At 37.9% G+C, this 25577-nt stretch overlaps 1 protein-coding gene across 1 annotated transcript in view; it reads right to left on the reverse strand.

Moving 5' to 3' along the window:
• The window catches only part of LOC306857314 (uncharacterized protein), a 31187-nt gene extending 14799 nt beyond the window's left edge, over positions 1-16388 (reverse strand). Inside the window, exons 1-4 of the mRNA XM_079397208.1 lie at positions 16334-16388; positions 6170-6376; positions 2058-2207; positions 138-215 (exon numbers count right to left, since the gene is read on the reverse strand). Of these exons, the coding sequence (XP_079253334.1) occupies positions 138-215; positions 2058-2207; positions 6170-6356 (415 nt within the window). The 5' untranslated portion in view covers positions 6357-6376; positions 16334-16388. The remainder of the gene's footprint in view (positions 1-137; positions 216-2057; positions 2208-6169; positions 6377-16333) is intronic.
• Positions 16389-25577: the final 9189 nt, after the last annotated feature.

Below are 25577 nucleotides of genomic sequence, written 5' to 3' on the forward strand. Positions count from 1 at the left end.
AAAAGGCATTCCATTACATAAATAAAAATAAATGCTTAAAAAAAACTTTTTGCTTAATAAAAAAGGGCAATCTTAAAGGAAAAGGGAAGACAAAATGCATTTCAAAGCATCTTTATTAGAAGTGCAGCAATGCATACCACATTGCTTCTCCTCAGCAGAGGACTTGCCTTCAGCATTACTGTGCTCATCATCCACCTGTTCTTCTGAAAACCCCTCTGTGAGAGAGAATGGTGGTTAAAAACACATAAGGCACTACTAATGTGGAGTTATCAGTTGTTTGGGACAATCAGTATTCATAGAGACATGTTTAAAATCTCTTAAGGTTTTTCCATTTGACATTGTATTCATTTACACAAGTTTACACAGGTAACAAGACATTTTTTTGTTTTAGTTTAAAGTATAAAATTTTTCCAGAAATTAATGTCAAACAGCTGGAGCAATCAGTCACACTGTACTGTGACCTCTATGCGACCTCAACAGGATTTCCCTGCAACTGGCTCTCTGAACTTGGTAGGGGAAACGTTTTATTAATTTAGTTGTTGTAAGGACACCAGTAAATTTAAAAACACACTGCAAATTGTACTGTCAAATAAAATATAAGGGGAGAAACAGAGGCCATCTGAATGAACTGGCATAAAAGCAACAACCTGCAATGCTGGAAAGTAACTGCTTATTAAATTTAGCCCATTTAGGTTTACAAAAACAAAAACTGGCATTCAAACAGTATAAATCAGATGCAGAACTTTTTACTATGGGTCAAAAATGAAACTGGATTGAGAGAAAAGTAAAAGCTGCATTATACCCAACTATTTCATAATGTAAACATTTATTTTCAATCAAATTCATGTATATTCTCTACTCTTAAGTGGAACAAAATAATGAATTAGAAATGAAGATATGATTCATTGGCATGGCGGGCCAAATTAAAGGTCATCATGGATCAGCACTGGCCTGCAGGCCCTGGTTTGGGCTTTTCTGGTATAAATGTTAAAACTTCAAAACGTAGACTGCATTAAACACTGAATCACATGCACCTCCTCAACACTAGGGGTATTCTGCTTTACTGAACGTTACTGTTTACTGAGTCTACTCCATTTTTGGTGGTGTCATCATACTATTATTTTTTCACAATATAGTATGCGTAAGTACGTCCATTTTGATATTAAGCAGATTTCTAAAAGTTAAAACATTTTTACACAAAACGGATTTAACTGCTAAAAAAATCCAAGATGACAGCTGATGACAAAGGGATCATATGGATCACAATAATGGAGTATACGACCATTTGATTACTGCATAATAGGATGACACTGGTGAAAACATCCATGAAATGCTCTGATGACAATTTACTATTATTCAAGTTTTTTTAAATGTGCAATAATGTGAATTCTATAAAAACAAGCAAAATATGTCAGCAAGTTAAAAAACACCAGTACATTTTTTTTTACATTATAGTTCATTTCCAGATGTAAACAAGGGGGTTTCACACATACATTCTGGAAAATCACCACTTAAGAGATCATTTATGAACAGGACCTTTTGAGAAATACTGGTAAATTTGTTCTAGAAATTTCCTGAATGAAACATTAATTTGCTGGTAAAATTGCCATTCTGATGGAAATGATGCAATTACTCTGCGCTAAAAATTAAGTCTGGTTCACACACAACACTTGGTTTTTTTCCCACTGCGATGCTTTTAATTGTTTTTCTATGTAAACAAGCACTAGATAGACACCACATCTCACTGGTTTTTCAGCATCTTGCTCATGAACGTTGAGTCATTTAGGGTTTTAGCCCCCAAAACCAGTCACTTGGAAGTCAAAACATACTGCCATATAGTGAAACTGAAGTATTCCTTCTCATTCTTACAGACGAAGAAAATGGCTCAGCATTTAAAAACTATTTCTGATGATTTACATTAGTTTATCTGTATTTTGATGTGGATGTGTGAATGGTATCTTAATGGTATGTTAAGCTTTTGCGTGTGTGAAAGCAGCTAATGTTTAATACTGTGCTTCTAGAACCACTACTAGCTTTAATATCTCTAACATACTCACTCTCTGCTGTGCCATTGCAGTATCTGCCTTTTATTGGTGGCAGATGCTCTGAGTAGTGTTTCCTCCTTGTGTGTGGCATTACAGGAAGAGCAAAAGGGGAGAAATTGTGCACTAGTGAAGGCTGTAAACTAGGGAAATATAAGCCACGCACTAAAGAATGCAGGGGGTCACAGAGGAAAAAGAGAGAGTGTTATGGTCCCATTTATGGCATGTGAATACATACAACACAACGGATGACTCAGTGGCAAACTGGCACCTTTACAAAAGACTGCCAGTCAATCCCACCACTGTGTTTGTTCCTTCCTTCCATACACATGCTTGGAGTTCAGCGATTGGCTGTGGTTTTAAATAAGAGACTACATTTAGAAAACTGTGTTTGGATTTTCCCAGGACTATATTGCAACATCATTAATTTAAAGGAATAGTTCACCCAAAAATAAAAAAATATTGTCTGAAAATATACCCACCCTCAGGTCATCATCTCAGTTTATTCCTGAGAATGAGAGTCCAAACAGCTGATAAAAATATCACAATAATCCACAAGTACCCACTCCACTCCTGTCCAACAATTAACATCCTGTGAAGTGAACAGCTGCATGTTTGTAAAAAACAAATCCAGCATTAATGCATTTTAACTGTTGTTTCTGCAAAAATACCCATAATCAATAATAATGCTTCCTGCAGTGACCAAGTCCATCCCCTGTTATCTTCTCACATCAAAATCCACCCACATATTTGTTGGCTTGTAAACGGTGCTTGATCTGTGCATATATCTCTCCTGATTCAGATAATTTTATTTTTTTACTTGTGGGTTATTTTGATGTTTTTATCAGCTGTTTGGACTCTCAAGCAAGTGATGGAATGCTAAATTTCCCCAAATCTGTTCTGATGAAGAAACAAACTCATCTACATCTTGGATGGCCTGAAGGGGAGTATAGCAATTTTTCATTTTGGGATTGAACAATTGCTTTAAGAAACTATAATCTAGTTTTGATTACACTATATGCTCGAATGATTGAAGCAATCACAGTAAAGAATGCCAGATGAGTCCATTTTCATTGTTGTGATTGAGTTACTGAATAAGACAACTGTTTATACTTTTGGTGGAGCAGTGAATGAGGGGGTTTCAAACTCAATCAATGTCCATTGATTGTGCATGCCTTCCTTTGTACACTGTTGCCTTGCATTTTCTGTAACCCAATTGAGAACCAATTTCATTACTGTGTGCTTTTCAAAAAGCCTAATGGTCTGCAAATAAAACACACATACACACACAAAACCTCACACACATGCAGAAGAAAGCAGGGTGTGTGATGGCGTTGAATTAGTACCAGAGAACGTCCTGAGAGGAGGGTGACCCACATGCCTGGATTACTGCGCGAAGCAGCTGCAAAGCCTGGATTGAGGGCCCAGTCAAGCATAGCCTTGTGGTTTATGTAAAGGAATTAAAACACAGGGCTGTATCAAAAAGCTGCTGCCACTGAGGCCACATTCATCGCTAAAATATGTTTAAAGATCATACGCCCTGCAATGTCTTTGATACGTTTAATTTGCTCATGACGGAAGGAAACACACGTTAGCGGTCATGCTAATTGATGCTCTGAGGGATAACACATCTGTATGTATGCCGTATCACAGTGAATTCATGTGCTAATGAAGTCATTAATATAATCTCATTATTTAGTAGGCACGTGTGCAAATCTTTCTCTGGTGTATTATACAGAACAGCATTGACTGATAATATCGTCCCCTGGCAGCCAAGATATATCTGAATTTGCCAGTCATAACATTGCCCTTGTAATATTTAATAGTGTGCACTACATGATAATAGATATTATTCATGAATATTTCATCCTTATTGGCTGTGGATCTTTTATACACTCTTAAGAACAAATATTTTGGCTCACCAACACTGAAAAATAACAACGCATCAATCTTTTTGAGTTATGACAACTTTCAGCCCGATCTCACGGCAATTCGTACATTTTTGACAAGGTCGCTAATTTGTAAGAATTCGTATAACCTCACTCGTACGAATTCATATGACTTACGAGGTGGTAAATTCATACACCTAACCCTGCCCTGCCCCTAAACTTAACACATCACAAGCTAACTTTTGCAAAAAAAAAATAAAATAAATAAAATATAGGAGCTCATATAGCTCATACATAGCCTTTCACAACTTAAACGAAAGCACTACTTTTCAGCATAATGTTAACCATAAAACTTTCAACATAACAGAAACTCTTTTGTTGGGTTAATCCACCCCAAAATGAAAATTGTGTCATTAATTACTCACCCCCATGTTGTTCCAAACCCATAAAAGCTTTGTTCGTCTTCGGAACACAATTTAAGATATTTTGGATGAAAACCGTTAATACTGTTAATACTAAGTAATTAACACTGTCAAGGCCCAGAAAAGTATGAAAGACATCATCAGGATAGTCCATCTGCCATCAGTGGTTCAATCTGAATTTTATGAAGCGACGAGAATACTTTTTGTGCGCAAAGAAAATAAAAATAACTTTTTTTCAACAATTCGTCTCCTCCGTGTCTCTCCGTGAGAATATCCGCTGAACGCAAACTGCATATGCTCTTCTGTGACAGCCGTAACACAAGGATACGTTTTCTATGTATATTTACTCTTTGATTTGAACGGAAATAGCAGCTGACACAAAAGAGCGTATGCAGTTTGCGTTCAGCAGATATTCGCCAAAATGCGTTACGGTGACGCGGAGAAACACAGAGGAATCCAAAATATCTTAAATTGTGTTCCGAAGACGAACAAAGCTTTTACAGGTTTGGAACGACATGGGGGTAAGTGATTAATGACAAAATTTTCATTTTGGGGTGGAGTAACCCTTTAAATGTCAAACATTCAAACACATCAGCATTACACAATAACAGGTCTTTCCATTGACTAAAAAACACATAAAATACCAATTCAACATTTATTCTTCTTATCGAGTTCTATGCAAAGCATAATGAAAACTAGAAATCTACTGCTTAATTCTCAAAGTTATCAAGGCAATGTGTACGCTGAATGTGTAGATCACATTCCATACCAGTATGTCCTTCAAAGTAGGGCTGGGCGGTATATCGAGTTTTTATAAGAAATACGGTATGAAGCAATACCGTTAATATCGATATACAGTAGTTTGATACGAGCGCATCTGAAAAATATCTAGGGAGGACACAGACTGAACTGCTGCAGAGAAAGTGCATAATACAATTTGTTCTAAACTTGTGACAAGCTTTATATGAAGGGCTTTAAAAAACTGGTAAGATATAGTAGCCTATAGTTTATAGCTTCATTTGAAATGAGTTTGAGATGTGCTGTTTTGCTTAATGCATAACTTACATTTCACAGGTATATTCTCCATCTGTAAATGTTAAAAAAGCCATGGAAATATTTCCATTTTGCTGTCAGAGGTGCATGAGCTTTTGCTTTGTGATTCTCCAAACTTCAGACTTAATTTAGAACGTGCGCGCCAAACAGACAGAGCGCAATGAAATAGGAGCGCAATGACTCTAACTAAAATATACATTTTGTTGAAATATTTCTAGTTGGACAATAAATGTGACATGTAGAATTTTAAACCTACAAGTTAAGTGTATTTGTATGATAGCACTAACTGTAATGTGTAATGGGGAAATCAAAATCGCCCTTTTACTCAATTAGTCTGTGCTTTTTTATTATTTTCATTTTTAGTTTAGTAAATTTAACTTCTGCTTTAAAAGGGTTATTTTTGTTTTTAGATTGTAATGTTAGAATGTAATGTGATTTAAACTTTTTTGCACATAATATATGCCTACATTCCCATGCTTACATTTGTTTAATCCAAATACAAAATACAGAGATATATACCGTATACCGCAAATCAGCCAAAAAATACAGAGATATGAATTTTTGCTCATATCGCCCAGCCCTACTTCAAAGACAATTAAACTTGTCCTTTAACTGCATGTAAATGCTGTCATAATACACACACACCCTGTTCACACTGCAGAGCTTGTTTAATAGTTCTGACTAATCAGTTAATCAGTATGTGTGTGTTTTTATTTTGACTGGCTGTGACAACCAACCTGTTTTCCCACAGAAGCGAGCTCACCTTTCATTGGACAGTCCCCTGGTCTCACGAGCCCCACCGCAATTCCATTCTCCTTATGGAATTGGTTGCCATGGTGATGATCGTTGATGGTCATTCCAGAAAGGGAGGTTGCCATGGTATCGCCAGAGTTGTAGTGAGCTGTGTGGCTATTGGGCGAGGAACTCAATAAGTGGTTCTGCTGGTCCATCGCAAGTCCAAATGAGGATACTGAAGGGGGAGGCGAGGACGGAGGATAAAGGTAAGAAAGAAAAAAAAGAAAGGGAAAAAAGGGAATAAGTTAGTGGACGCACAAGAGAAAAGTGGTTCAAAATGCTTTTGCTTGGCACTAATTGTTTTGCTCTGATTCCTAGTGCCAAAATTATGGTGGCCCAGTAGTGCACAACACAACAAAATCAACACACAACATAACAAAATCGCCACAGCACAACAGAAACAAGCCGCAACACAACAAAATTAGCTAAGCACAACAAAACGGAAACAAGTCACAACACAATGAAATTAGCACAACACAATGGAAACAAGCTACAACACAATGGAAACTAGTCGCAACACAACGGAAACAAGCTGCAACACAATGGAAGCAAGCCGAAACAAAATGGTAACAAGCCGCAACACAACAGAAACAAGCCGCAACACAACAGAAACAAGCCGCAACACAAAGGAAACAAGTTGCAACACAACGGAAACAAGTCTCAACACAACAAAATTAGCACAACACAACGGAAACAATGTGCAACACAACAGAAACAAGTGCTAACACAACGGAAACAAGTTGCAACACAACGAAATTAGCACAACACAACAGAAACAAGTTGCAACACAATGGAAACAAGTCGCAACACAACGAAATTAGCACAACACAACGGAAACAATCTGCAACACAACAGAAACTAGTCACAACACAACGGAAGCAAGCTGATACAAAATGGTAACAAGCCGCAACACAACAGAAACAAGTCCTGACACAACGGAAACAAGTCGCAACACAACGAAATTATCACAACACAACGAAATTAGTCCTATGTGTTGTGTTGTGATAATTTTGTTGTGTTGTGGAGATTTTGTTGTGTTGTGCACTACTAGGCCACCGTTCAGAATGGCTTTTCAGTGCTGACAGAAGAAAAAAGTTTTTTCGGTGAAAAAGTTCAGGTTGAAAATCCACAATCCATTAGCAGAAACCTCAGAAACAACTGTCAAACCAACCATATTACTTCAGTGAGTCAACAATAGAGGCGTCCATCAACTTTTCGAAGGACAGCATGGGTTGAATCAATATCCAATCGGCAGGATCTGTCTCTTCACACAGGGCTGTCACAAGCTCATTGTAAACAGAGCCAGGGCGCCAGTGTGAACCTGGATATTTATACTGCCAAACATGCCGGTCTAGCTTAAGGTTACTGCCATGCAGCCTAAAATAGTGCAGTCAAGCAAACGTGTCCCTATTCACCTCCAGCAAGCCTTTCTGTAGTCACTTTATTAAACCATTTTATCGCACAACACAGTGCACTTGAAAAACTGTTTTGGTATGTTCTTATTTGTAAGATGAAAGACTCACGACTTATATGATGACAGAATGTAATTAACAATCTAATTGCCAAATTACAGAAAACACCCTTTTTTCAACTGAACGCAATTGTTGTTTCTACAGGGGACACTCCCGCTCATGACTACATAATCATTTTGTAATACTATAATCGCTAGTATAGAAAATCCATCCCATTAGTGGTACTTGTTATAAGGATATTTAGTTAGCTACCCAGCCCAAAGCAGATTATACATGTTGGATATTTCACAGCCATCCTGATGCGCTATTCATCCTATATACAAACACACACTCATTACACAGCGCCCAGCCCTCCAGATATCCTGACAGCTCATTCTGACGTGTGTGCTTGTAGCACTTAGAGACAGTGTGTGTGTGTGTGTGTGTGTGTGTGCTTTCATTTTTCTTTCTAGAGCAATGGGAATGTATTGACTTTTCAATACACAAGTCTCTTACACTTTTCATGGCTGAAAAATACAGTAAAAATGGCAGTACTGTGAAATATTATTTCAATTTAAAATAAAAGCTTTCTATTTTAATATACTTTAAAATATTATCAACGTCACATGATCCTTCAGAAATCATTTTAATATGCTGATTTATTATTCATGTTTGGAAACAGTTGTGCTGCTTAATATGTTTTTATAAACTGTGATACTTTTTTCAAGATTCTTAGATTAATAAAAAGTTAAAAAGAACAGTATTTATTTAAAACAGATTTTTGTAACAATGAAGTCTTTAACATCAATTTTTCATTAATTTAACATATCCTTGCTGAATAAAAGTATTAATTTATTTTTTTCTTAATTTCTAAAAACAAAAAACATGAGAAAGCTTCATGCATTATTAGTTTCATCATCTGAGGTTTCAGAAGTGTCAACCATGAATTGACTGGAGTAATGAGCAGCATATTATAGTAGATCTACATGATTTAGAGAGGGAATAAGTAAGCCTAATACTGCTGTAGACCATTACCAGCATCTTCACTACTACTATAAACACAGCTGTTGATGTAACCCATTAGCATTTATTCAATACACCCTGCTCTGCTTTACTAAAACCCACAGCCAAAAGAAAAAAATAATAAATACCTGTGTGGATTTTCCAGGTCATTGCATTGGGCAGTGGGAAAAAATCTCACCTGTTTTATGTGCATCTGGCACACAAGCTGTCTGGAACACAGAATTTGCTCAAGGATTCAGGATCTTTGCTCTCTCACCTTTCTCAAAGCAAACTACACTGGGGATGTGATGACTGCTCAACATTCACTGTTTACCTAATATACACATCTTCAAATAGAGCAAGTAAACTCTACAGTATAACAAAAAGACTATGAGACAGTGGGATCCAAAAGACTTGAGCATTTTTGTAATCTATTCTACTAATTTTACATTATTATCATCCCAACTGCAGTGAAAAGTTGAACTGACATGACTTACATTTCAGATAATTTTAGTATTTGGTATGCCACCCGTTTGCTTTAATTACACCAACAAAGCACGATTCATGATCATGTTATCCCATATAATTTGAGAATTTCAAAACAACATCTTGTTCTTCGATGGAAGCAGGAACATCTGATCATCGGTCACATTGATCATGTGAACTCCTTTGTACGAATTTGTTAATTTTATTAGTGACCTAAATAGTGCAGAATCGCAATCTGTTTATCATTTATGCCATAACTTTCCAAATGTAAATCAATGTCATGTTGAATCCATGATGTTCAACATGACATTTGGACCACACTGTATGTCCAATGAGTTTGAGTTAAAAGACCTTTTAAAATTGTCCTGACTCCACCTAGTACCATAACACCACATGCCTCCAAGGGCAGTTGAAGAACACCATCTAACCAGGCACTAACATCTGTTGTCTTTTGTGTGGCGGTGCCTCATTCTGAGTGTTAAAACATAAAAACGTGCACAGTTGGCTCTCTAATGTGTGTGTGTGTGTGTGTGTGTTCAAGGAACAAGAATGATGATCCTGGCACTGCTCATGGCCCTTCTGCAAACCCACATAAACAGGGTGATTTAGAGGGTGTGTGCAGCTAGAGAAAGCACAAGATCAACATAGATGTTTGCACAGCACCTGCGATACTCTGCAAAGATATATTTACTACACAGCACACACATAAAGCCATCTGAAGTGTCAGTAACTGAACGCAGGAATTCAAATGAATCTCTTTTTGCAAAGCAGAGGTGAGGGTTAATATGTATAGTTGCCTGGACACAAGATCAGATCACAGTTGTCTTTCGTTTGAGTTTGCTAATGGACAACATGTGGCAATAAGTATGGTGTTCTTCCTTTTAAAATGAGGCAATTGGTGGTGAAATACTTAACTAAACTTAGAAAAAACATTAACTAAAACTTATTATTGAATAATTGTGCAGTTCACACTTCACAAATGAAACAGAATTCATTATTCCACTCTAAACATTTTAAACAGTACAGAGTTGTCACATGACATCATCAAATTACATGTGGATGCTGTACAGTTAAAGGGATAGTTCACCCAAAAATAAAAATTCTGTCATTAATTACTCGCCCTCATGTTGTTCTAAACCCATTAGACGTTTGGTTCATCTTCGGAACACAATTTAAGATATTTTTGATGAAATCCAAAAGCTTTGGATTTTCTGACAAAAATAACGACTTTATTCGACGATTTCTTCTCTTCCATCTCAGTCTTTGAAGAACCTTTATCACGTGACGAAAACGACACGAGACGCAACGTAAATGCTGGTCATGTGACGATGACGATAACTAAATGTATAATGCAATATTGTTGACGAATAAAAACGAGACTAAATGTGGTTTACAAAATAAAAACTATGCTAAAATGTCATTTTCGTTGACTAAAACGAGACTAAACGAAATGTTATAACGTTATTTCGTCTCATTTAGTCGCGTTATTATTATTATTTTGCAGTATTTCTGTTTCCGGTGTCTCACTTCAGGTCGCACTGCGCAGACGCAGGCGACATCACTTCCTCAAGCCCCACTCGCGGCATTATTTAGAAGACGACAACAAAGTTAAGTCTGACACAGAGAAAGGGACCGATGGCCGGCCAGCCGGGGTTCGTCTTTGGGAGATGTGTGTGTACTTCTAACATGTTTGGTTGGTAAAATAAATGTTGTAAATTCAAATCGGAGCGTCTTCCGTGTCTGGAATGGATGTATTCTTGAGTCTATAAGGTAACAATAATATAATAAGATAACCTTGTTTGAAATGGTTTTGGCTAAAAGAAAATTTTGGTTTCGTCTGTACTACTAGGTACTTATACTATATTGACTGGGTTAAATAGAATTGTATTACTAAAAAGAGACTAAAATACAATTTTCATCGACGAAAACTAGACTAAATGTCATCAGTTTTCGTCGACTAAAACTAGACTAGACTAAAAAGAGTATGAACGTGACTAAAACTAATAAAAACTCAAATGACAGCTTCACACAAAGACTAGACTAAAACTAAAATTAAAACAGGCCGCCAAAAACAACACTACTCATAGCTTCATAAATTACGGTTGAACCACTGATGTCACATGGACTATTTTAACAATGTCCTTACTACCATTCTGGGCCTTGCTGTCTATCCAGGGTCAGAAAGCCCTTGGATTTCATTAAAAAATCTTAATTTGTGTTCTGAAGTTGAACGAAGGTCTTACGACTTTGGAACAGCATGAGGGTGAGTAAATAATGATAGAATTTTCATTTTTGGGTGAACTATCCCTTTAACATGATAGAAATCTGATAACAAAATTTATAGTATATGATTCTGTTTTGTGAGCAGACTATCAAGGACCATTGCATCGTAGGATACATTTTACCATGCATTGTGCTCTGTTATATACTGCTTATTGTGGAAGCACATCCGTGTATTACATGCATACAGAAAACGTGCATACTGTGCATAGTATACAGTACATACTTAGTAATATGTTATTAAGTCATTCTGAATATAAGCCTTGTATCACATAACATCAATAAGATTTTTTTTTTTTTTAATTATTATTTTAATAATGCTTTGCTTCTTTCTCCAATACATGAATAATCAGCATGACGGCACTCTGGATCATCTCAATAGTCTGGTTTGAACTTCAGCTTCAAACTAGACTGCATGCTACTAATAGATGCAGACGAATGCTTCCTTGTGAACATACACTTCCCCTTTCATTGAACGCTGTGAAAGTGATAGTTCAAACAGACGTGGGAACATTTGATTCTTCTCATGGAGCGTCAAGATGTCTCACGAAACAATGCTCCCACTGTTACTCTGACAGGACGTCAACAAACTTCTGGAATATTTCAGCTGTTCTTGTCAGTGTGTGTGGTGCTTGTCATATTGTGGAACATTTTAAACTGTGCTTCTAATGCCAATAAATCTAGTAAACATCTAAAATAGCAATTCATTCTTATAGTTTTGTTATTGAAAATATGCTGATATACTGTAACCAGTGTGTTTGCATCACTGGATCTTACTGTTCATAAAACAGTTGTCAAATATTCATTGTTTGGCTACTTGCATCTTACCTAACATTTTCAAAAACTGAATTCATGTTTGGTATGTGAAACAGTACAGCCTTCTTTGTTTTGATTGGACATCTTGATTATTTTGACATTGACAAGTCAGATGAGGCGGCAGACCAAGCTAAAGATGTAACTAAAACTTCTTGCCTAAAATCTAAAAATGTTGTCATCCTAACAATAAACAGAGCAGCATCACATCTATCAAATATTGAGAAGGATAAGTTGGTCATTTCTAATTATTTTCTATGATTGTTATGGGCTGCACTGAGGTCCAGACAGACAACCTGCTCAACTTCTAATAATTGTTTTTTAAAACAAAATCATTGGTGTGTGTGTGTGTGTGTGTGTGTGTACCAACTCGACAGGTATTATTTGTTATGCAACCAGGCAAATCTCTAATCAACAGATCTGACCATGTCAAATACTGCTTGGTTGGATTTAGCAATAAATCCATGGATGGCACCAGGAAAAGTCTGAATGTATCTCCTTAGGGTTTATTTGCTTGTTTATCTGGCACCAAACTGAAAAACGCCACTCTCCACTGGCACGCGCTGGGGGTGTGCTTTAGAATAGCTGAATGTCTGTGATGCTCTCATCACGGATGACTACCCTTGTACCCCTGACCTAAATTTGCTCTGCATCGCTATGAAGCACAGTTACTCCTCTCTCATATTCTCTCTCGGCTCTCGATCCCAACCTCCTTTTGGGCAGGGCCAGTCATGTTCGAATTCAAACACAGTCCCATAACGGGGTAACAAAAAGGATTCTTCAATATGAAATCCACCAGATCATAATTGCATAAGATCCTTGCAGTCTACAGAGCCTGATATTGGATTAGATGTCAAGAATACAGACTGTAAAATCTGATGCCACAAAAAGCATTCTGAGTGCTGTGATGATGACATAAGCAACCTCTATTATCTCAGTAGCATGTGAAATGATTCTTATGATGAGTCAGTCACTCCCTTATGAACTGGGTGTAGAATGATTCCACTGTACTGGGGTGGAAAGACAAATATTCATTTCAGAAAGTGATGTACTCTATGTTAAACATGTTATTTTTCTTTTACTACTGCAGCCCAGTCCATCAAGTAATACATATTTTAATTTTTTTAATATTCATATATTTACTAATATTTGAACAAATATACAACCAGGTTTAAAATATATAATCGTCCAGCTCTAATATAAAAGCTAAATGTGATTATACGGCATATTATAAACATTAACATCATGCTGCTTTAAGATAATAATGTGTATTGTGAACAGCACTATACAAATACATTTTGACTTGACTTGGATTTTGAATTTAGAAATGTATTAAAAAGAAATTTATGAACAATATATAAGAAATATTCAGGTGCTTGTCATGCAGTATAAGATGGATCATCAGGTTTTGCACCAACTTGTGGAATTCATGCAGCTTGAGTACTGCTTTCTTTAAGGACAAACCAACACTGAATTCTGAAATCACTATTAATTTTTCAATTCATCTATATACTTATGACTATATAATTTGTCATAATTTGGGATCATTAAATTACTAATAAAATGTTGTTTCGATCTTCTATTTCGGTAGTCTCAAACTTTTGTAGCCCACTTTACATATGCTTCAGTTCATGGCCAACAGCATTCCAGAACAGTCATGCTTAAGTTCTCAGGGCAAAGGACCATGTGGATGCATGTAGACATGGAATTCTGGAATTCTGCTCATCACGCTTCTGTCAGAGAGGTAATGGCCTAAGTCTCTACAGCTGCAAATTCACCTCAAATTACACAAACTGCTAGGTTTGTGGCAGAAACCCCAATCACACCCTCGCATGCCAGTTAGTCTGAGAAGACTGGTGTTGCAGCAAGCGAAACCCCTCTGTCAGTGCCTTGCCAATTAAACACTCATGCAACACATGAGAGACTTCATATGGCATTATGTCAGAGATTTTATGCTCTTTGTAAGCCTGCCTATATCACTAAACCACAGCAATTTGCTCAGATGTTTTCGTGCAGCTTAGTGACCATTAAAAATAATAAGCTAATATTTAATAATGCTGCAGCTAAAGTTTATCTTTTTTGTTGTTGTTGTTGTTGCAACAGTAATGTTTATACAAATAGCACAAACAGCAATCACTGTGATGTGATAAGGACAGAAATAACCTAATTATTATTTTTTTATTCCTTCTTCAGAGCAAAGATAATACTTGTATCTAATTATACAAGTACATTTTAATTTTTTGATTCAGTGGTTTGTAATATTTTATGATTTTAGATATGCCTTAATAATGGCTTATGCTGAAATTCCCCATTAGTGTGTTTGGAAAAACCCCCAGTTGGTTGGTTAAATTAACCGAACACTAATGAATTAGATTTGACACTTTTAGTGTGGATTATTTGTAATGAAAATGCCACAGCTGCTCTTTTCCATTCAATGAAAGTGCATGGCAGTCATTGTTTGACAATTTCAGAATTCCAGTTGATTGTTTCCTTGGTTTATTAAAAAAAAAAAAAAAAAAAAAAAAAAAAAAATATATATATATATATATATATATATATATATATATATATATATATATATAAACTAATAAAAAAAAAAACAAAATAATAGATGGTTTCACTTTATTTTGATTGTCCCTTTAACAAATTCTGTTGACTATAAGTAGCATTGCTCCTACATATTTACTTACTTTCATTAAGAGTGTTAGGAGAGTATTAGTATAGTGGGAGGGTTAGGGTTAGAGTTGGCATGTACTTGCAAAGTTACTTAAAGTCAGTAATGTCTTGGGAGACTATTGCAATATAGAGTTAGCAGATATTAATCAGATAAAACTCTAATAAGATTTAGTTGACATGCACGTGTAGGGTTACCTATTGTCAACAGAATGTTAAAAAGGGACCATATAAAGCGTTGCTGAATAGATATGTGCATGACGCCTCTGGATACACCCTACAGGGTTCTTTGAAGGGTCTTGTCAGAGGGGCATGTCTGTAATCCAGAATCAGCCACCTCAATACAGTATCATAGCATTTTAAACTATCAAAAAGCAATCAGCCACTAGGAATGGCAAAAAAAAAAATCATGTAAATGATAGAAAACGTCAACTGTAATTAATGATAAAAAGGTGAGGCAACCCAATAACACAACCAGAGAGGCGTGTGCAGGCAATACAAAAAATCCTCAACTCAACCCCCATTTTAAATCGGATTACATACAGTCCACAGGGATGCAATGCAACACAGTGATAATATACTGAAGGGCGCATGTGAGAAGCGCGGTGAACATATGCAGAATAATGCTGCTTTCTGAATGAAATGATGCATCCCATGATTAGACAACTGTCGTTGAAGAAAGGCGTTGCATGCCATTATTTGAACACCGAATCAGCATTATATCGTTTCAGACACAGAGCGTGATTTCAGACACTGAGACACTGTGATGGCTGAATTCAGATACATGAACACAGAGAAAAGCTGGAATCATGGCCGCATCTCTGTTCTTCACAGATGGAGGGAGGAGGTGCTCCAACAAAGCATCCTTCAACCAAAACCGATTTACAATGAGCTGAACTCGCAGACATAAGAAGAAACAGCCTCACTTAAAATCATTATCCCTTTTATATGATATATATAATTCTTTATATATATTTAGCTAGTATTAAAATGACACATCGCACGCAACAGCTCTCGCAATTTGTGTGCAACTGATAAGAAATAGAGGAAACGTGCAGAAATAAGGTTTTACGCGTCTATGGGTTTAATCTTGTAAATGACCAAGACAGTATATGGGTATTTGGCGAAAAGTCCCATAAACACCATTACATCTACGCCTTGTTCAATTTGAGTAATCTTGTTTCTGATGAGACCGGGTATTTTTTCCCCTCTAATAAGCGCATATTCTATATTCAGAGCATTAGTTAATTAATACGTAAGCAGCGAAGGCCAGATTTAACAACATGACATGACCGACGCCGATTTAAAATTGCTACAGGGCACGCGTGTTTTATGTTTAATATATCTATAGTGCACGAAAACCGGTGGATACACTAATAAATCGCGTTTAAGCATCACATACGGCAGCTTTGACAGGTTTTACTTACCTGTGCACGGCTCGCTGTTATTGTCTCTCCAGCTGCAGTCGCTCGCTGAGCGCTCGAGGAGAACCTGATCAAGAGAGAGGAGGCGCTAGAGAGACATTCTTCTGCTTTCTCCAGAGTCACAGCGCTCGATAAAACATGCTAAACATGAGTGTTTAAAAACACATAGCGGATGGGAATATGCCGCATGTAAATCTACACTCCAAACCTATTTGGCTGCTATATAGCAAAACATCAAACAATGCGCCATTTAATTCAAATAAACATAGGAAAACATGCTCCGAAGATAAATACTAAAAATAAGTTTAGTGCACACAACAGTGTGATCTGTCACAAAAATCACTGTCATGGTTAAAACTGGTAGGTTAGATTAGCTTTTTCATCACTACACAAAAACTAGATGCTGAAATGATTTTTCACATGATATTTCTTTTGCTTGTGTATATCATAAAGTGATAACCATAAGTAGTTTATATTTTCCACAATTAGCTCATGAGGTGCATTTCTGTCTCAACTGTACCCATATGGTGTACAGTATAAACAGTAGCATGATTCTTAATGCCCTAAGTAATAGCAGTACACAAACATGTGCATTTTATTTTCTATGATTGGACTGTTACTGTATACAGTACATAGCAACCTATAAAGGGTGTCTCAACTGTACCCACTATACCACCTTGTATATTTCTTAAAATGCTATGTAGTCCTTTCATGTTAGAAAATATGTCCATCAATAATAGACAGTTGAAATATCACAAATATAATTTAACAGAATTTGCGTAGCATGTGTAAATGTGACTTTTATCATTATCATAACACTGTACAACTAAACAGTTGATACAATGTGTCTCAACCGTACCCCACTGACTTGCTCACATGTCTCTCTAGATTATGAAAAGACCATGATCATGAAATATGTCTATTTTTAGTGCACAGAGTAACGTTTGCAATGATATATGTACGCCATAACGATCATAAAAGATTAATAAGCTATTCATTGTGGAAGGGACATGGTGAAATGAAAATCTCAACTTGGAAAAAAAAACTTTTGCCGATATCTTTGGAGTGGAATGACGCACACATTTCAAATTTTCCACGATCAAAGATAACACTAAAACACATGTGTGGAGCAAAAATCACGGCTCGGGGTTCTTGTGTACGCAAGTTATTTAAGGTCTTTCAACTGTACACGTCTCAAATGTACTCAGTCTACCCTACTTGAGCTTTTCTTAGAATTAATTCTTTGCAGAGTCATACCCGAAAGTGTCTAAACACTTTTTGGGGCCACTGTGTGGCGTGTCGTACATATTGGCCAACCAAGGAGTATTTCTTGCCTCTTTTCTCATAGCAGTCATGAGACTTGTACTAAGAAATCAACTGCTATGCAATCTCGGGAGATTATTGTGCTCTCCAAAGAGCTGTGAGAACGTCTAAGCAAGTAACAGTCTCTCTATCTTCTCACTCTTTTCTGGACATGAGCCCAGGGAAACATCTGTTAGCCTAGTTGATATTCCAGGCATAGGGATTTGTCTTGAGCTGGACTTGAGCTTTTCCCATCAGGTGTCACTTTATATCCTGATCAGCAAAAAATTACAGGTCACTTCCCTAAGCACCTGCTCATAACATGGCAAGTAGGTTTTGGGTGTGGATGCCCCTCTTTTTAAATGCTGTTTACGTTTAATGTTGAACACTGTAGATTTAGGCCCAAGATTTTTTAACACAAGAGCAATAGTAAAAATGTGATTTGACAGAATACAAATATGCAAATATTGGTACTGGAGCTCCTCAGGGCTGTGTTCTCTCCCCACTGCTTTTCTCTCTCTATGACTGCACCTCTAAAGACCCCTCTGTCAAACTCTTGAAGTTTGCAGATGACACCACAGTCATCATTCTCATCCAGGATGGCGACGAGTCTGTTTACAGACAAGAGGTTGAGCAGCTGGCTGTCTGGTGCAGTCACAACAATCGTTCAAAACTGTGGAAATGATAGTAGACTTCAGGAGGAAGCCCCGTGCACTCCTCCCACTCACCATCATGGACAGCACTGTGGCTGCAGTGGAGTCATTCAAGTTCCTGTGAACCACTATCTCTCAGCACCTGAAGTGGGACACTCACATTGACTCCATCTTAAAAAAGGCTCAGCAGAGGTTGTACTTCCTTCGTAAACTGAAAAAGTTAAACCTGCCACAGGTGCAGATGACACAGTTTTACTCTGCTGCTATTGAGTCGCTTCTGTGCTCCTTTATAACAGTCTGGTTTGGGTCAGCTAGCAAATCAGATATAAGAAGACTGCAGCAGACTGTAAGGATAGCAGAAATGATAGTTGGTCTGCAGTGCACCAGCCCAACCTTCAGGACTTGTACAACTCCAGAGTGAAGAAACGGGCAGGAAACATCATCACAGACACCTCTCACCCCGTACACAACCTGTTTGCACATCTCCCCTCAGGCAGACGCTACAGATCTCTGTGCACTAGAACATCTAGGGATAAAAACGATATTACGATATATCTATTAGAAGCATTAAATGTTTATCTAATAGATATAAATTTACCTTTGTTCCAGAGGCTATTCGTTTTTGTAATTTAAAGTCTTAAGGTGTTTTAGTTTTTATTTGTATTATTATTATTATTTATTTATTTTTTTCAAGAAGAATTGAATTATGAAGCATGTCGGGTTTTTTTTTTTTTTTTTTTTTTTTTTTTTTTTTTGTATCTTCTATGTGATGTCTTGTGTTTGCTGTGTGATTCTGCTACCCTACTTGAATTGCCCCTTGTGGGATTAATAAAGTTGTTAACTTAACTTAACTTAAAAAACGGTTTTTTCCTCCATGCCATCTCCAGCCTAAACAGCTAACAGTAATTATTACCTGTGTTCTGTAATTCATGCCTGTAATTAATTCTCCATCTCTAATTATTGCCTCTCTCTCAAGTAGCCTACTATGTAAATACATATGCACATTTTCTATACAGTTGTATATATAGAGTAAATAATGCACAAATCTGTACATACATCTTCTGTTCCAGATTCATACACATGATTATTTATTGTTAAATCTTATTTAAATGTTTCTGTTCTTATGTCAGATATGTATGTATATATGCATGTATGTACCAGGAGCTTCTTAAAAAAACACAACAAATTCCTTGTGTGTTTGCGCACACTTGGCGAATAAAGCTAATTCTGATTCTGAAATAAATAAAATTGGTATGTATAAAGGGAGGCAACACATGCCACCACAAATGAAGAATGACCCAACTTGTTCAGTTGTCTTCAGAAATTAGCACAGACTGTACAATTAGAATCAATGTACATCCATGTGCTCTTCAATTAATCAGCATTTCAGAATGCAGCAAATGAAATGGTCAATGCTATTTTTTTCAATTCAATGCAATGCTTTTACCTGAGCATTTTGTGCATCTGACCACAGTTGAAGTACCACGGTTAACCAGTAGATGGTGGAATAATGCAGCATATGCTGTGATGACTGTCTTAAGAGTTTTCTAGAATATCATGCAAGGCAGATAACATGCATAAGGGAGGTGCTTATAGGCCTACATAAAGGGAGATAAACTTTACAGTGATATTGTGTGAAAAAACTGAAATATGACTCCAGTCATAGTCAATACCTTAACATCTATTCCATCTTGGAATAGATCCAAGATGGCGCCGCTGATGGCAGCTATTGTGCGTTGCTCTCCAGTGTTTGTACTGTTTTTGTTTGTTTTTCCTGTTTTTTGTTTTTCAAATACGATCAGTTTTACCAGGGATGACCTGCTGAACATTCGGCAGAACACACCACAAAATCTTTTACCAGATTTAGATTTTTCGGACGTTTTGCTGGACATTGTAGTTGGTGGAGCCGTAGCTCTGGTCAAACGCTACAGGAGGCGCAGGCGGGGGAAGCGAGCCGGAGCGCTTGTGAAGCTTCGTCAGTGTGGATTTAGAACGGCGTTGCCTAGCATCCATCAGGTGAATCTCTGCTCTCTACCCAATAAAACGGATGAGCTCCTTCTGCTCTCCCGGACAAACAAGGATTTTTCTAACTGCTCCTCTGTGTTTCACAGAAACCTGGCTGAATGGCGACATACCGGACAGCGTACTACATCTGCCTAATTACCAGCTGATCAGAGCAGATCGGGACACAGTATCAACGGGGAAATCGCGCGGTGGCAGGACATGCTTTTACATCAATGAGAGGTGGTGTACAGATGTAACTGTGTCAAAGAAGATGTGCTGTTCAGATCTACAAACACTCTTCATTAACTGCAAGCCGTTCTACTCGCCGCGGGAGTTCTGCTCATTCATTCTCGTGAGTGTCTACATTCCATCGCAAGCGCACGTGAGCACAGCTTTACAGAAACTCGCTGATCTGATCAAAGAGAGTGAGCAACAACACCTGGACTCTGTTTTAATCATTCTCAGGTACTTTAATAAAGCAAATCTCTCCCGTGAACTGCCAAAATACAGACAGCACATCACATCATGTCCCACCAGAGACAGTAATATATTGGATCACTGTTACACAACAATAAAGGATGCCTATCACTCGGTTCCACGAGCAGCTTTAGGACTCTCTGATGACTGTTTGGTTCATCTTATTCCGACCTACAGGCAGAAACTTAAATCTGCAAAGCCTGTATTAAGATCTGTTAAAAGATGGACTAATGAAACAGAGCGGGATATAGAAGCCTGTTTCTCTCTCACTGATTGGAGTGTTTTTGAAGCCGCTGCCATCGATCTGGATCTCATCGATCATTGAGCTCACAGAGACTGTAACATCTTATATCAGTTTCTGTGAGGATATGTGCATTCCTAACAGGACTCATCTAATCTACAACAATGACAAACCATGGTTCACTGCAAAAATCAGACAGCTCCGTCAGGCCAAAGAAGATGCTTAAAGAAAAGGGGATAAAGTCTTGTACAAACAGGCCAAATACACACTGGAAAAGGAGATCAGAGTGGCAAAGAGGAATTATTCTGACAAGCAAGAGAAAAAATTATCTTCCAGTGATCCTGCTTCAGTGTGGAAAGGAATGAAGGATATCACCAGTTACAAGTCGCCATACCCTAGCACTGTGGAGAATCAACACCTGGCAGACGACTTGAATGAGTTTTATTGTCGTTTTGAAAAATCACCCCACACCCGCCCTGAAAAATTCCCCACACAACCATTAACACCTCCAGCAACCCTCCTCTCCCCAACACCTACAATTCAAATCAGCGAAGAAGATGTGTGCCAGGTCTTCAGGAAGAACAAAAGGAGGAAAGCACCAGGCCCAGATGGTGTGTCACCAGCCTGTCTGAAAATCTGTGCTGACCAGCTGGCCCCCCATCTTCACACAGATCTTCAACAGTTCACTGGAGCTGTGTAAAGTCCCCTCATGCTTCAAACGCTCCACCATCATCCCCGTCCCAAAGAAACCAAAATTACTGGACTTAATGACTACAGACATGTGGCCCTAACGTCTGTAGCCATAAAATCATTTGAAAGACTGGTTTTGGCTTATCTGAAGGACATCACTGGTCCCTTACTGGACCCCCTGCAGTTTGCCTACAGAGCAAACAGGTCTGTGGATGATGCAGTCAAAATGGGACTGCACTTAATCCTGAAGCATCTGGACAGACCAGGGACTTTTGTGAGGATCCTGTTTGTGGACTTCAGCTCCGCTTTTAACACCATCATCACGGAAACCCTTCAGAATAAACTAACCCAGCTCTCCGTCCCCACCTCCGTCTGTCAGTGGATCAACAGCTTCCTGACAGACAGACAACAGCTAGTAAAGCTTGGTAAATTCTCAGGGCTGCGTACTATCCCCACTGCTCTTCTCCCTCTACACCAACGACTGCACATCTAAAGACCCTTCTGTCAAGCTCCTGAAGTTTGCAGAAGACACCTCACTGATCGGCCTCATCCATGACGGTGACGAGTTTACTTAGAGACAGGAGGTTAAGGAGCTGGCTGTCTGGTGCAGTCTTAACAACCTGGAGCTTAACACGCTCAAAACTGCGGAGATGATTGTGAACTTCAGGAGAAACCCCCCTACTCTGCGGACTGCTGAGAAATCATTGGTACAACTCTCCCCACTCTCCAAGAGCTGTACTTATCCAGAGTGAGCAAAAGGGCTGGTAAAATCACTGTGGACCCCTCACATCCAGCACACTCCCTCTTTGAACTGTTACCGTCTGGTCGACGCTACAGAGCTCTGAGCACCAGAACGACCAGACACAGGAACAGTTTCTTCCCTCAGGCAATCCATCTCATGAACACTCAACAATAAAGATGGAACACACAACTATAATACATTATCCATTCACCACACTCACTTATTTTATTTTTATTTTCTAATTTCTAATTTGCACATACTTGACCTGTACATACATAGTTGTCTATATTATATATTGTGTTTTTGCTGCTTTGTACATTGCCTTTTTGGATATTTGTATATTATTCTTTTATTATCTGTGTCCTGTCCTGTTGCTGCCTTTCTGTTGCACCGTGGAGCTTTTGTCACTACAACAAATTCCTCGTATGAGTTAACATACTTGGCCAATAAAGCTCATTCTGATTCTGATTTGTATTGTACTGAATTAAAATTGTGTATATGATGTGTTCATTTCAGTGCTGAATCGTTTTCCTTATTTTGTCAACCATTTGGGTGGGATGTAAATCCAGTCTGAGCTCTGAACTAAGCAGGACACTGATCCTAACCCACCCATGAAAAAGGTGGCAACAGTTCCTCATAGATGAAACCTACTGTTGTGTTTCAGGCAGTGTTTTATGTTAAATTTTTAAAATGTAATTTAAAGCACTTTACTGGCCTGGTTGCGTTTACATACAATATTGCAAATGCATTATACACAAACAAGTAGCAATAAGATATTGTAACAGCACCTTTTTATCTGTTATTTGTCTGTAATGAATTAAAATAAGGAAAACAAATACTGTAATACAGTTAGGTCCATATATATTTGGACACTGACACAATTGTCATAACCTCGGCTCTGTATGCCACCAGAATAGAATTAAATTGAAACAATCAAGATTAAATTGAAGTGCAGACTTTAAGCTTTGACTCAAGGGGCTGAACAAAGAGTATAACATAAAATTTTTGGAATTACTACCACTTTTATACACAGTCCCCCCATTTTCAGGGGCTCAAATGTAATTGGACAAATACATATAATCATAAATAAAATGTTCATTTTCAATATTTTGTTGAGAATCCTTTTCCAGGCAAAGACTGCCTTAAGTCTGGAACTCATGGACATCACCAAAGACTGGGTTTCCTCTTTTGTGATGCTTTGCCAGGCCTTTGTTGCAGCTGACTTCATTTGTTGCGTGTTTGTGGCTTTAGTTTTGTCTTCAGCAAGTGAAATGCATGTTCAATCAGGTGGAGATCAGGAGATTGACTTGGCCATTGCAGAATATTCCACTTTTTTTACCTTCAAAACGTCCTGGGTTGCTTTTGCTGTATGTTTTGGGCCATTGTCCATTTGTACTATTAAGAGCCACCCAACCAACTTTGCTTCAGTTTACTTAATCTGGGTAGAGAGTATATTCCTATTCACTTCAGAATTCTTCCGGCTGCTTCTTCTGTCACGTCATCACTAAACACCAGTAACCCAGTGCCACTGGAAGCCATGCATGCATGGGGGAAGTTGTGGCCTAATGGTTAGAGTAACCTTTGGATTACGAGTCCGAGTCTCAGGTCCGGCAGGAATTGTAGGTGGGGAGAGTGAATGTACAGGCCCCAACTACTCCCCGGGCGCAGCAACATAAATGGCTGCCTACTGCTCCTGGTGTGTGTGCACTTGGATTGGTTGAATGCAGAGCACAAATTCCGACTATGGGTCACCATACTTGGCCACATAACTTCACTTTCACTCATGCCATCACACTGTTCCACCATGTTTCACAGATGATGTTGTGAGCTTTGGATCATGAGCTGTTCCAAGCCTTCTCCATATTTTTTTCTTCCTGTCATTCTCGTAAAGGTTGATCTTAGTTTCAGCTGTCCAAAGAATGTTTTTCCAGAAGTGGTCTGGCTTTTTTAGATTTTTTTTTTTTTAGCAAAGTCTAATCTGTCCTTGGTTTGCACCTTGTGGTGAACCCTCTGTATTTGCTCTGGTGATGTCTTCTCAGGCAGAAGCTGGTTGCTGTGAAAGGGATTTTCTTTACCGTGGAGAGGATCCTCCGATCATCCACCACTGTTGTTCTCCGTGGACGTCCAGGCCTTTTTAAGTTGCTGAGCTCACCAGTGAATTCTTTTTTTTTTCTCTCAAGAATGTACCAAACTGTAGATTTGGCCACTCTGAATGTTCCTGCTATCTCTCTGATGGATTTGTTCTGTTTTAGAAGCCAAACAATTGCCTGTTTCACCTGGATGAAGAGCTCCTTTAACTGCATGATGTGGGTTCACAACAACAGCTTCCAAATTCAAATGGCACACTTAGAATCAACTCCAGACCTTTTACCTGCTTAGTTGATGTAGAAATAAAGGAGGAATAGTCCACGTCTGTCCAAGAAATAGCTTTTTGAGTCAACGGTCCAATTACTTATGGTCACTTGGGGGGGGGGGGGGGGGGGGTACATATTAAGGAGCTGTAATTCCTTAACCTTTCCTCCAACTGTGATGAGAACACCCTCAAATTAAAGTGTGTACAAAGTGTTTAAGGCCATATTCATTATATAATTGTAACTTGGAATATGTTTTGGTCAACAGCTAAAATAATAAAAATTGTTCCTGTGTCCAAATATATTGACCTAACTGTACAGGTACATCTCAAACAATTAGAATATTGTGAAAAAAGTTCATTTTTTCTTGTAACTTATTTCAAAAAGTGAAACTTTCATATATTTTAGATTCATTACATGTAGGGTAAAACATTTCAAAAGTTTTCTTTTAATTTTGATGATTAGAGCTTACAGCTCATGAAAGTCAAAAAGCAGTATCTCAAAATATTAGAATATTTAAATTTGAGTTTCAATTAATGACCATCCCTACAGTATAAATTACAGGTATCTCTTGTTCTTTGAAACCACAATAATGGGGAAGACTGCTGACTTGGAAATGATCCAGAAGACGAACATTGACGCCCTCCACAAAGAGGGTAAGTCACAGAGGGTCATTACTGAAAGGTGTGGCTGTTTACAGAGTGCTGTATCAAAGCATATTAAATGCAAAGTTGACTGGAAGGAAGAATTTGGGTAGGAAAAGGTGCACAAGCAACAGGGATGACCG

Source organism: Barbus barbus (genome assembly GCF_936440315.1).
Source record: "Barbus barbus genome assembly, chromosome: 38".
Classification (NCBI taxonomy): Eukaryota; Metazoa; Chordata; class Actinopteri; order Cypriniformes; family Cyprinidae; genus Barbus; species Barbus barbus.